At 44.0% G+C, this 12,375-nt stretch overlaps 1 protein-coding gene across 21 annotated transcripts in view; it reads left to right on the top strand.

Annotated features, from left to right (window-relative positions):
* Positions 1-12,375, top strand: part of ANK2 (ankyrin 2) — a gene marked incomplete at its 5' end in the record, with an annotated part of 231,179 nt that overhangs the window by 151,177 nt on the left and 67,627 nt on the right. For all 21 annotated transcript variants that reach the window (XM_083862155.1, XM_083862139.1, XM_083862137.1 and 18 more), the window contains 10 exons: positions 312-509; positions 3,360-3,458; positions 3,634-3,732; positions 6,144-6,242; positions 6,497-6,694; positions 8,368-8,466; positions 9,025-9,123; positions 10,530-10,727; positions 11,731-11,829; positions 11,937-12,035. In XM_083862155.1, the coding sequence (XP_083718281.1) occupies positions 312-509; positions 3,360-3,458; positions 3,634-3,732; positions 6,144-6,242; positions 6,497-6,694; positions 8,368-8,466; positions 9,025-9,123; positions 10,530-10,727; positions 11,731-11,829; positions 11,937-12,035 (1,287 nt within the window). The remainder of the gene's footprint in view (positions 1-311; positions 510-3,359; positions 3,459-3,633; positions 3,733-6,143; positions 6,243-6,496; positions 6,695-8,367; positions 8,467-9,024; positions 9,124-10,529; positions 10,728-11,730; positions 11,830-11,936; positions 12,036-12,375) is intronic.

Below are 12,375 nucleotides of genomic sequence, written 5' to 3'. Positions count from 1 at the left end.
TTCCTGGTACATATTTTTTTTGATCCTTCATATATGATAACAAGGACTGTTTCTCCTATTTGTTTTTATGGACTATTTCAGACTTGGGAAACTATTTCAGTGTGTTCTTTCTTACATCTGGAAAACATACATCTAAAATTAATGCATTTTCTACAAATTCTATCTCTTTGGTAAAACTAATGAGAGGAAGAGACTTGTATAATAGTAGAACCCACTGAGCAGCACCTCACAACAACAAATGTCCCTCTTATATGTGCCACAGTCGAAGGGGGGGTTACTAGAAGCTGCTGTTCTGTTCTCCTCTGTCACAGAACGGCCTCTCCCCATTGCACATGGCAGCCCAGGGGGACCACGTGGAATGTGTGAAGCACCTGCTGCAGCACAAGGCTCCCGTGGACGATGTGACGCTGGACTACCTGACTGCCCTGCACGTGGCCGCGCACTGTGGCCACTACCGTGTCACCAAACTGCTGCTGGACAAGAGAGCCAACCCCAACGCCCGAGCCCTGGTAAACCCATCCCACCTGGGGCATGTCACACAGCTGCCTCCTGGTCCTTATTGGGAAAGCTGAGGGACAGCTGGCAGCCAGCTCCACAGCCTTAAATAGGTGCAGTAGCCACAGGGCTGACACACCTGCTGGTACCTTGTATTCCTTAGGCCTGGGCATGGAGCACACCTCGTGGTGAGTGGCTGTAGTGTCAGCTCTGGAAGCTCTGCAAAGTCCCTAAAATCAGAGCTGGTTCTGGCTGATGTTGATGTATGCATTGGTGTTTTACTGAATTAATGGTTCCGTTTTCCGTAGTGGGTGATAAAACACACAAATAACTTCTGGGCTTTCAACTGAATTAGTGAGTTAAATGGCAGAGGGAAAACATATTAAAAAGCTATTATTTCTACATTTATCAAATTATGACATTTTCCTCTGTTAGATGCCATTTTTCTTTCCTTTCAAAGAACAGTTCTTATGCTTACAGGACACCAGGTGTGATTCCTTTTACTCACTCATCAAACCATTGCCCCTAACAAGGAGAAAAACATCACATTTGACTCTGGAAACATTTTGAGCCCTTAATGTATCCACAACCGGACAAGATTACAATTTTCTCTGCTAGGAACTGCTAGCTGGCTGGGAGTTCATCTACCAACATATTGCCCTCTGTCAGGGAGAGAAAGAGTCTGTGAACACTTGAGATGCTCCTGCATGGCCAGAGTTCTGCCATTGCCTGCTGCACTGGGGGCCTCCACAGAACCCCCACTGCACAGCACTGCTGGGTGTCTTCCCCAGCTTCCTGCCCACAGCAGGATCCACTGTGGTTTTCTGTCTAGTCTCCCCCTGTCCTTTACTTCCTTGGAGCTAACACCGTTTTCTTCTGCCCTCTCATTTGGCCTTTCCATAACCAAAAACTCTCTAGCCTCTTTTTCTTCCTTACACTTTTCTTGCTTTGTTTCTCTCAGTGTCATGTTCATTTGGTCAATCTTCTTTGACATTGTTTTTATCCTTGCTTGTTTTCTTGCCAGTTTTCAGATTCTCTCTAGCTGCACTTTCCTCAGTCACCCACACATACCCCCTACATCTTCTTTCTTTCCTTCCATGACCAGAAATATATCTTCTGTTTCTCTCCCTCCATGCCTCCCTCCCTGTGAAACAAAAGGAGAACACCCTCGGGCTGCTGCCCCTCTGTTTCCCTTCCTACCAAACTTGTTTTCTCTCCTCTCCCCTCCCTCCCTCATTTTCTTTCTCTCTCATCAGGGACTTGTCGCCTTTGGCTTGTTGATAGTGTTTAATATATTAAATGAAGCTCATAATTTCTGTTAGTGATACATTTTTTTTCTGCCTTCTCCTCTCCCCCGTCAAACTGTTTCTCTCTTAAATAGAAGTAGCAAAATTAAATCAACTGAGGTGGTGAAATTCAGTGAAAAATATGGAAACTTCTGAAACAGTAAAACTCCCTATGAAATATATTGAGAGATATTGTGTGGGAGGTAAAATATCAAATGGTTTTGATTCTTTCTTTAGAAATTGGAGAAACAGTAATAATATTCAGCAGAGTTCAGTGATGGAATAAATATTACAAAAAATTCATTTTCAGCTACATTTAAAAAAAATGGTTAATGTTTGCAAAATGCTTTGGGGATACAAGCACTATGTGAGTTCTCAGCTTTTTCAATGTGTATACACTTTAAAGCACCTTCAAATGAACTAGTAATTAACATTTCCTTTAACAGATGCAGCCTGTAGAATAATTGTCCCGTGATTATCTCTTCCCATAAACTAAGATTTCACTGCTAGTTCCTGGTTACTGCTGATTGATTGATTGGCAATACTGATGCTCTTCATTAGAAAATGTAGCAAACATTCAACATTATCTACAAAACTTTACCTGTGCTTTTGACTAAAATGTTCACGTGTGGTGAATAATGTGTTTGTTCAGCTTCAGACACACATTTAAGCTGCATTAACTGTCATCAGATTATCATGACACCACGGCTGAAGGGGTGGTTCTTTATTTAAAGTACCTAAAAACACACACACAAACATGGATATTACACCTTAGGTTGATGTATAAATATAAAAATAAATACACACAGATCCTGAGATTTCAAGTAAAAATATTAAGGTGGAATCTGGAAGTGGTACTTGGTTCCTCTCTCTTTCTCAGTTTAAGTGGTTTCAAACTGAAAGAGAGTAGATCTAGGTTAGATATTAGGGAGAAATTCTTCCCTGTGAGGGTGGGGAGGCCCTGGCACAGGTTGCCCAGAGAAGCTGTGGCTGCCCCATCCCTGGAAGTGTCCAAGGCCAGGTTGGACAGGGCTTGGAGTAACCTGGAAGTGTTTGGTAACACTTAGGTGTTAGTAAAATGGAAGGTGTTCCTGCATGTGGTAGGAGGTGGAATGAGATGGGCTTTTGCAACCCAAACCTTCTGTGATTCCATGATTCACCTAGAGAGATATAGGAAATGCTTTTATAAAGCACTGGTACTTAAGTGTTCATAGTTTATTAGATTTCCCTTGTGTTAGGCAGTCTTGGGAAGCTCCTCACAGACACGTGTGCAGCCTCAGGAAGCACACACACACACACACACACACACACACACACACACACACACAGAGTCAGCAGTCAGGATGGGCTTATCTGTGTGTGGAGTGTGGAAGTGGGAAGAAAGCTGCCTGGGAAGAAAGCAGCAGCACTGCTTTGTTGTGACTTAGATAGTGGGAGATGCCTGTAATTTATGACCTGTTGTGCTTAGAGAACAGTTGCTTGTGGTAGTCTAACCCTTGTGCTCCCAGTGTGCCAGCACGGAGCTGTGTGGGAAGTGTAGCTGCATGTTTCTAACTAACATCGCTGTCTTTTGCACAGAATGGTTTTACTCCACTGCACATTGCCTGCAAGAAAAATCGCATCAAAGTCATGGAACTCCTGGTGAAATATGGGGCCTCAATCCAGGCTATAACAGAGGTAGCAAAATGTTTCATGTCCTGCAGAAACATTCCTTCTCTCTCTCTCTCCTTTTTCTCTTCCTTCTTTCTGTCTCTCCTGTGATGCCTCACTTTCCCATCTGTTTTATTTAAACGAAGCAGCCCACCCCTCCAGCCGTGCAGAGGAGTAAAACTGCTCTTGCTTTGTTTCGCAGTCGGGCCTCACACCAATACACGTGGCTGCATTTATGGGCCACTTGAACATAGTCCTCCTTCTGCTGCAGAACGGAGCCTCTCCCGATGTCACTAACATTGTGAGTATGGCTTTCACTAGAACCCTCTGCTCAGGACCCACTGAAAGTCTCTGGTTACCGTGTAGCTCAACCCAAGGTCACATTTTAATGATACTTTGTGCATTTTAGGGCAAATTATTGCAGCACTTTTAGTGGAGAGGGGAAAGGGATGGCTGCGTGTGTCATGAACCATCTCTGGTTTCATGTGTTCTACAACAATGCTCAAGTAGGTAAAGTTTTCCTTACAAACAGACAAAGCTCACCAAAAACATCCAAAATGGATTATAAGACAATTCCCACCAAATCTGTGCTTCTATTCTGAAGGATGAAATTCAAGTCCAAATGGCTCTGATTTCTGCCTGCATAACTTCACTGGCTGCCATGAAATTGTGTCATTCCTGTCAGCAAAAGAGTATAAAATGCTTAAACCCCAACAATTGAAAAAACAAAACTGGGAAACTCAAGATGTTCCTTTTAGATAGGAAATTCCAGGAACTGGTGATTAAATCTGGAAAATGTGACCTTTGGGATGTAACACAAAATGCAGAATCTGACTTACCATAGAAATCAGTGTTTGTATACCAACAGCCTAGTTACCAAAAAAATAACAACAAAAACAACATTATAATTTTCTGAGATGTATTTCATAAGATATTTTACTGTTTGAATTTGTCAGTATAAACAAATATTCAACTTGAGACTACCTGTACTTTGGAAAGCAGCTTTTTTTTCAGTACATGTTATAGATAAGTGTTCCCAACAACAAAAACAACAAAAATTTAGTAATCCTGGTACAACGGGCTCATCAGTTTTTCTCAGCTAGAAAAATCTTAGCTGGAACCCAGTGAAATTGTTAACAAAGCGAATTGTTTATGTGAATCATTTAAACAGACATTTCTTACTTTGTTTTGGAAGCAGTCTTTATATAAGAGCTCTATTAATAATAAAAACCCAACACAAAATTCTTGTGGAAGCAGTTAAAATATTGTGTTACCAGGCATTTCTGTGCAAAGTTTAACACTTTACAATTTCTGCTGTACAGGTGTCTTGGCTTTCACTTGGAAAGCTGAGGTTTCCTGTTGAATTATTGTTTCCAAAATCTAATTTGCTTTGCTAATTCAAGCACAAAAGGGTCATTGCAGAAATTTGATCTTTAGAATGTTTTTCACATATTAAACAGCTCATTCTCCAGGTAATAAACTTTAAATATAGATAGAATTACTGAGATTTGTAGCTAGGGCTTTGGGATTTTGTTGTTGCATACCTACTAATCACAGCTGGTAATACAATATTAATTTAAAAATGACAAGCTAAGTCAACTCCTAGTGAAGAGAGTTTGCTGTAATTAGAAGTCCCTATTAGCAGGTAAGCTAAGGCTGCTTCATTCCCTACATCTAGGCAAGGACAAGAAGACACGATTCCTGATTCTGATGTAAAATGTCTTGACTAGAATGTTCATTTTGGCAGTTGCAGTTTAATTGGTGGTCGAGGGGAGAAAGGCCTTACAATGGAATATTCTCCACCTCTGATGTAAGAAATATGAACAACTAACACAAAGAAATGGTGGGTCCTGCTGTGTTCTCATGATGTAACAGATGAATAGAGCTCCTGGTTGTGGAGCTGTCCTAGGACCTGATGTACCAGATGCTGGTGAGCTGCACAGGGACCATTTCAGTCCACTTTGGGACACTGCACTCAAAAGGCAGAGCCCAATTAAACTAGAAATGCTGTCCTCAAGGAATCCTCATTTTCAGTGTTTCTTTGAAAACCTATACAAAAAGTAAATGCTTTGAATATTCCTGATCTGAAATTCCATATCACTTCAGTCAGCTTTCCAAAATTTCATATTCTTCCAATCCTGTGAGCTACAAGAGGTTTGAAACAAGATTGATTCCACAGCCTGGAGAGACAGAGCCACACTGCTGACTATAGATTTTACACATTTGGTGTGCTGCTGAGTTGTGCTCAGCTGTTGCAAGGCCTCTTAATGCTGCCAGCTCCACACAGTGTGCAGGAAGGGACCATCTGGAAAAATCCCTTCCATCTTGAGGCTCCTGTGTCATGCAATCCCTAGAGAGAGAAAGGCTCAGTGTACTCTGATCTCCTGTGCGGCACATAAGCTGATACCCTGTTACGTACGAAGCTGAGGGACATATGTGACCAGGGCAAGTCTACCTGACAGAATTTTCCTAAGCTGGGATTTTCATTCTGTCTCTCAGTGGTTGAGGCTGTGTTTGTCTGGGATTGGCCAGCTGGCAAACCCAGGCATTCCCAGGTACACTGACACATACCCCCCACCCTGGGGCTGAAGCCTGACTCTCAGCTGAGAGGAGGATGGGTCTCAGCACCAGTTGTCATGGGTGGGGCTGACACTGGCAAAGATCTTTCTTCATGGAAGTTTAGGACACTGAAATGCTTTTGCTTTCCTGCAGCGTGGAGAAACTGCATTGCACATGGCAGCACGTGCCGGGCAGGTGGAAGTGGTTCGCTGCCTCCTGAGGAACGGGGCCCTGGTTGATGCCCGAGCCAGGGTAGGTGTTCTGCTGCAATGTTGTTGTTGTTGTTGTTTTTTTTTTTTGGTTTTTTTTTTGTTTTTTTTTTTTTTTTACCTCTTAAAGCCATGGCAGAAAGAATCACTCAGCACCATTGTCTCCTCCATTACTCCATCTTTTCTGTTATCACTTACTATGATTCTGCAAGACAAATGCATAGGGAGGTCTGTGGGGAGGATGCTGCACTCGCGGCGGCTCCATAGCACTAATGACCCACTTGATTTGAGTTGTAGGAAGAACAGACCCCACTGCACATCGCCTCTCGCCTGGGCAAGACGGAGATTGTGCAGCTGCTGCTGCAGCACATGGCCCACCCCGACGCCGCCACCACCAATGGCTACACCCCTCTGCACATCTCTGCCCGTGAGGGGCAGCTCGACGTGGCCTCCGTGCTCCTTGAGGCCGGCGCCTCACACTCCATGTCCACCAAGGTGAGGCGGAGCACTTCACATCCCTGTGCCACTGGCACAGGAGCGGGTCTGTGAGGAGTGTGCTTTCAAGCTGAGAAATTGAAGTTGCTCGGGCCTTTTGTTGTGTTCTTATTTAATTGGCAACAATCCAGTAGACTGGAGTAATGTGTCACAAGTTAATTACATTTCAACTTACTTTGCTGTCATCTAAAATTGGGTTTGGTTGCCACTGAAGACAAATGCTTCAGATCTTGATAAATACACGGTCCCAACGGGTTTTAAATGTCCTTGTTTCTCCCTTTCCCTTTGTTTTTCAGGCACAGCTTTTTTGGGCAGAATTTCCAAAAAAGTAAAGGGGATGACAATGACAGTTTTAATGAACAAGCCTTCTGTTATTCTTCAATACCTTATTTACTTGGATAGCAAAATAACTCTGCCCTTTGCTAGCTGAAAGGAATGTTCCTAGAACAGAAGTCAGCATCTGCCCAGGCTCTCCAGAACCAGTAGTGTGTTTTTTAGCCAAAAATGGTACCAATGGATTCCTAACAGAGGGATGTGTATGTAAGAAAGTAGATAGCTGTGAAGAGAATGACATACCAAGATATCTTTTCCAAATTTAAAGCATTTGATAAGTGAGAATTGCATAATTTTCACTATTTATAAAGATACCCTTGGTTTTACAGCTGGAGCTTAAAACATGTTTATGAACAATGGCATGTCTTCTAGGGTTTAAAAGACTAAACCAGCAATTTTCAAATTATGATCCATGGATTACTGGAAGGGCTTGCTGTTCTCCTTTTATCCAGCTGTTAAATCACATTAGAAGGGCTAAAAATACACTAAATACTTTCCTAATTTCCCATATTGCTTGATAGCAATTAGTATTGCAGGAACATTCTATAATTATGAATAAGAGAAGATGGAGCCCATTAGATAATATCTTTATAGACCTGTGATTTGAGAACTGAAAATGTTTGTGATTACCCAATATAAACTCTTTCTGAGGTGGGGTTAATGGAACTAAATGATGATGACAATAAACATTAAACATCACTTATGTGCCAGGCAAATAGGTCATTGCAGCTTCCCAAGATTACTGTCAGGCAGTGGTGCAGGCTGCCACCTACTGTCATACATTCATGGGCTTTCTTTACTGATTTTTTAAATTAAAACAGGCAAAGAGAAGAACTCTTTTTAGCTTCAGTAGTACTTTGTGACTGTATGAATACACAAATCCAAGTACAAGCAATTTTCCACCAAAACCTACTGGATGAAGGGAATTTGAGTTTGGAGGGTTTTCCCGATGAATTTAATTGGTGTTTCATCGTTACTGGCAATGATTGATGCAGGAAGTACTCGTAAAGCTGTCATCATGTAACAAAAAAGCTGGTTTGGGGTGTAAATTTGAAGAAGTGCCTTCATTGCCCCCACACAGTGTGTGTTTGTTAGTACAGTCTGTATCAGATAAAATGTCTGCCAGGCTGAGAGCACTTAAATAGGGAAGAATAATAAAAGGGAAAGTATTTTATTGTATTTCAGTCTTCTCAAAGTGCTTTCAAGAGAGGCTGCTTTTTCTAGGTTCACTATCGATTCTGAGGTTGAAGAGGAAATGCTTAACACATAGTTTTTAAACAAGAGATGTCAGCATGACCTTTAACACAAACACCTGTGTTTTATCTCCGGGAATTTTTCAGAAGGGATTCACGCCGTTGCATGTGGCAGCCAAATACGGGAGCCTGGAAGTGGCAAAGCTCCTGCTGCAGCGTCGTGCCTGTCCTGATTCTGCTGGCAAGGTACTGCTGGGGAAGAGAGTCAGAAGCGTGTTGGACTCTTCCTTGAGGAAGAACTGTGTGAAATATGCACCCCAAGAAGGCTGCAGCTGCTTTTGCACGGGGCTGTGGCTTTGTTGGGGTCGTGTCTCCCCTGGGTGATGGCAGAGTGCTGCTACCCCAGCATGTCGAGTTTGGCCCCGTGGCAGGAAGGCGCATGGCTGCTCTGGTTTTGAGGGTACCTGTGTGTCTGTGGCTCGGGCAGCCCCGGTTCCATCAAGCCGCCTAAATTCCCAGTGGATAAACACAGAGGCAAAGCCCAGGTTTCCCCTGGTGTAGCACGATGAAAGCCGGCAGCTGCCACCCTGGTTCGCCCGGTACGCTGCTTCTCCCCACTAACAGCCTGTCACACGCCTGCCATGGCCTTGCTGTCCATCCCCATTTCCCCGCCGCGCCTCCTCTGCCCCTTGCAGCCCCCGGACCCTCGCACCCCCCGCCCCTCGGTGCCCCTAACCCCGCTGTCCCGATTCCCGCTGTCCCGTGTCCCGGCCCTCAGGCGCTAACCCGTGCCCGCCCTTTCAGAACGGCCTCACCCCGCTGCACGTGGCGGCGCACTACGACAACCAGAAGGTGGCGCTGCTGCTGCTGGAGAAGGGCGCCTCGCCGCACGCCACCGCCAAGGTGAGCCCGCCATGGGGGCAGCCCGGGGGCCGCCCGCCCCGCCACGGCCGCGGGTCGATTTATTTACTCTGCGATGGCATAAGAAATGTGCATTCCGACCAGGCGTACGGGGAATGGGTGCAAGGGGAATTCATTTCAGGGTTAGGAGCGGTGCCGTGGTGTCGCTGCCTCGCTGAGGGCAGCCCTGAGGGGAGACCCTGAGGGGAGCCCTGGCGCTGAGGGGGCTCAGTCCCATTAGAGTTTTAGTCACAGTTAGGACTGTTTAGTCACAGTTGACTAAACTTGCACTTCACTGTTGGGCAATGTTAGCAATGCCATTAGAATTTTTATCCCGGGGTTAGGAGTGGTGTTATCACTGTGCGGGTGAGGGGACCCTGTGGAGCCCTGAGGGGGCCCAGCCCCGTCAGAGCTTTGGTTGCAGCTGGAAGCTACCTTATTATTGTATAATATTAGCGATGGCTTTAGAAATGTGTGTTCTGACCATGCACACAAATCATTCCAGGGTTAGGAGTGGTGTTGTGCTGTTGTGGTGTAAAGCAAAAGCTGCTAAAAGGGGGAAATGGTGATCAGACGGGTGCAATACCAGAGAGTGTCCTGCCCTGTGCGAGGCTGCTGGTCTACAGGCTTTCAGGAAATGCTCAGGGATTATATTGGGAATGTGGTTTCCATGGCAGTGCATGGAAAGCAGGATAGTTTGGGAAACTCCCACTTAAAAATACCCCAAAAAACAACCACAGGCAAAAACAACCAAGCATCCTCCACAGAACCTGTGTGCTGGCACCTGGGATTTTTCCCTCAAAAATCAGTTTTCGATCAATTTTTAGCAATTTCCTAATTGCTTTATAACACAAAGATGTTATATAGCAATTATGAAGTTGTCTTATTGCCAGAAAATGCCATTCTTCTATTCTTAAACAATTAATTCGATCAAAAAAACATTCCACCCCATTCCTGTTTCCAGCCTGTGACTGACACATGTATCAAAATTCCATATGCAAACGCATTTCTACCCACATGGTCTGAAAGAGTGTGTGATGAAGGGTGCACACCCATCCCTCCCCATGGGGAATGTCACTCACCACTCAAAAGGGATTATTTACAATATAGGTTGTACAAAACGTAGGTGTTGAAGTCGGAATAATTGGAAGGTATTGGTGGAACAGTCCTGCCCGCCCTGGTGAGGGCTGGCTTTGTTCTGGTTTAAGGTGTGAGAGTAACAGATGGACAGAGCAAAACCACAGAGGGCCCACGTGGGACACATCTGGCCTGGAAAATTTAATGAACTCTTATCTAGCTCTAATAGCAGGCATAATATTAAATAATGCTGTTGTATGGTGCCTGACTTCTTAAGCTTACATGGCTGTTGTAGTAACTTTATTTTCCCTTTTTCTCCTGGCTGATGTCAGAATGGATACACCCCTCTGCATATCGCTGCCAAGAAGAACCAGATGCAGATAGCTACCACTCTGTTGAACTACGGGGCTGAGACCAACATTCTGACCAAGCAGGGAGTCACCCCACTTCATTTGGCCTCCCAGGAGGGTCACACTGACATGGTGACTTTGCTGTTGGAGAAAGGATCCAACATCCATGTGGCAACAAAGGTAACTCACAATTGGATATAAAGTATTATGGGTGGGAGTGTCCAGTAAGATGCCACGTTTGTGTCCGTGGGTGGGTTTAACAACCTGTACCAGAAACCTGAGAGCTCCAGCCTGAAATAATTCAGTGCACTCACCAGCAAAAGCTCTTTTCTGCATGTCTTTATCCTTCAGTGATAAATGTAGAAATTTACATTCTCTGGCAAATAAGAAAACAACTGTTATTATTGGAGCAGACTGAGAAAAATTCTATGGAGGACCTTTGCAAATTTTTTTTTAATGATTGTGCATGACAGCTTTTTTACAGAAAACAAGGTCTTCAAAAAAACCTTGCCAAACCATTAGTATAAATCTTCGTGGGTCATTGGGTTTATCCAGGGATGTATGCAAATCTGATTTATGCAGGTGAAAAGCCTGCAGCTTTTGCTCATATGAGTTAGAATAGAAGGCTCAGGTACCTCCTTGTGTGGAGTTAATATATTCTGCTAACAGAAACAAGGTGATCTTTATTTCTCATACAAACTTTGTTTAGTGCTTTGTTCACGGGAAAGCACTGCATGTGATCACAGTGAGCTGTCAGTTAAAGGCTGCATCCTTTTCCCTGGCATTTGAATGGGATCTATTTCTGGAGTTAATGTCTTCATCTGGCTCGTGCCTGCAATTGACAAGGTTCCCCTTTCTGTCTGAGGAGTGGGAAGTGCATTTTATTAATGGGCTTCTCGGCTTCCCAAATTACATTATTCTGGGAAATCTTGAGCATTCATGCCTGAAAGTTTTCCTCCATGGTTATGGTGATGTAATAGTTTTGGAGCCGTTTGTCAGCTGGAACAGGAGCAACATCGACTCTACTTGGTTTAAAAACACCACCCATACTCAGAAGCTACAGTTAGGATCTGATCATCTTTTAAAGGTGGGGAAGTGGGAAAGTCTAGATTTTTTCCTTACCTAAAGTAGGGTTTTATTCTTACTTCCATCTGTTTGTTTACTTGTTATATTCCATCTCCAGGCTGGACTGACATCCTTACACCTTGCAGCTCAAGAGGATAAAGTGAATGTAGCTGAAATACTCACCAAACATGGTGCAAACCAGGATGCTCAGACAAAGGTAAATCACAGAGTGGCTGCTGTCTCCAGCATGCCAAGGGGTGCTACCCTTGCCCAAGGAATGTTCCACTGAGCTTGCAGTTTTACTTCTTTGTTCTCCTCCTGTAGCTTGGTTATACACCTTTAATTGTGGCCTGTCACTATGGAAACATCAAAATGGTGAATTTTCTCCTCAAGCACGGAGCAAATGTCAATGCTAAAACAAAGGTAAAGAATTTTCCATCGCTTTGCTTTTGCTCTTTATTCTGACCATGGTAACCCAGCACTCCTACATGACAAGGGCTTTTTCCCTTGGGAACTCTAACCACGGCGTGGGAGGTGTCAATGTATGGTAGCTGTAGTGGAATGCCCTTGGTCTGCTCCATCTCATGGTGTGGTGTTCAGGAGAGAAAAGCCAGATAACTCTGTGTATGAAAAAATGACACAGACAATCAATTTCATTGGGTTTTCTTTTTCTTGTTACTTGCAAACTAGCTAATGAAAGTTTGTTCCTGATGTCATTTCCACATGGTTTACACCACTGCAATGCCACTGTGCTGCCAAACTA

Source organism: Zosterops lateralis (genome assembly GCF_965231275.1).
Source record: "Zosterops lateralis genome assembly, chromosome: 5".
Lineage (NCBI taxonomy): Eukaryota > Metazoa > Chordata > Aves > Passeriformes > Zosteropidae > Zosterops > Zosterops lateralis.
Note: the sequence above shows the minus strand (reverse complement) of the source record. Positions and strands in the feature narration are given on the sequence as shown.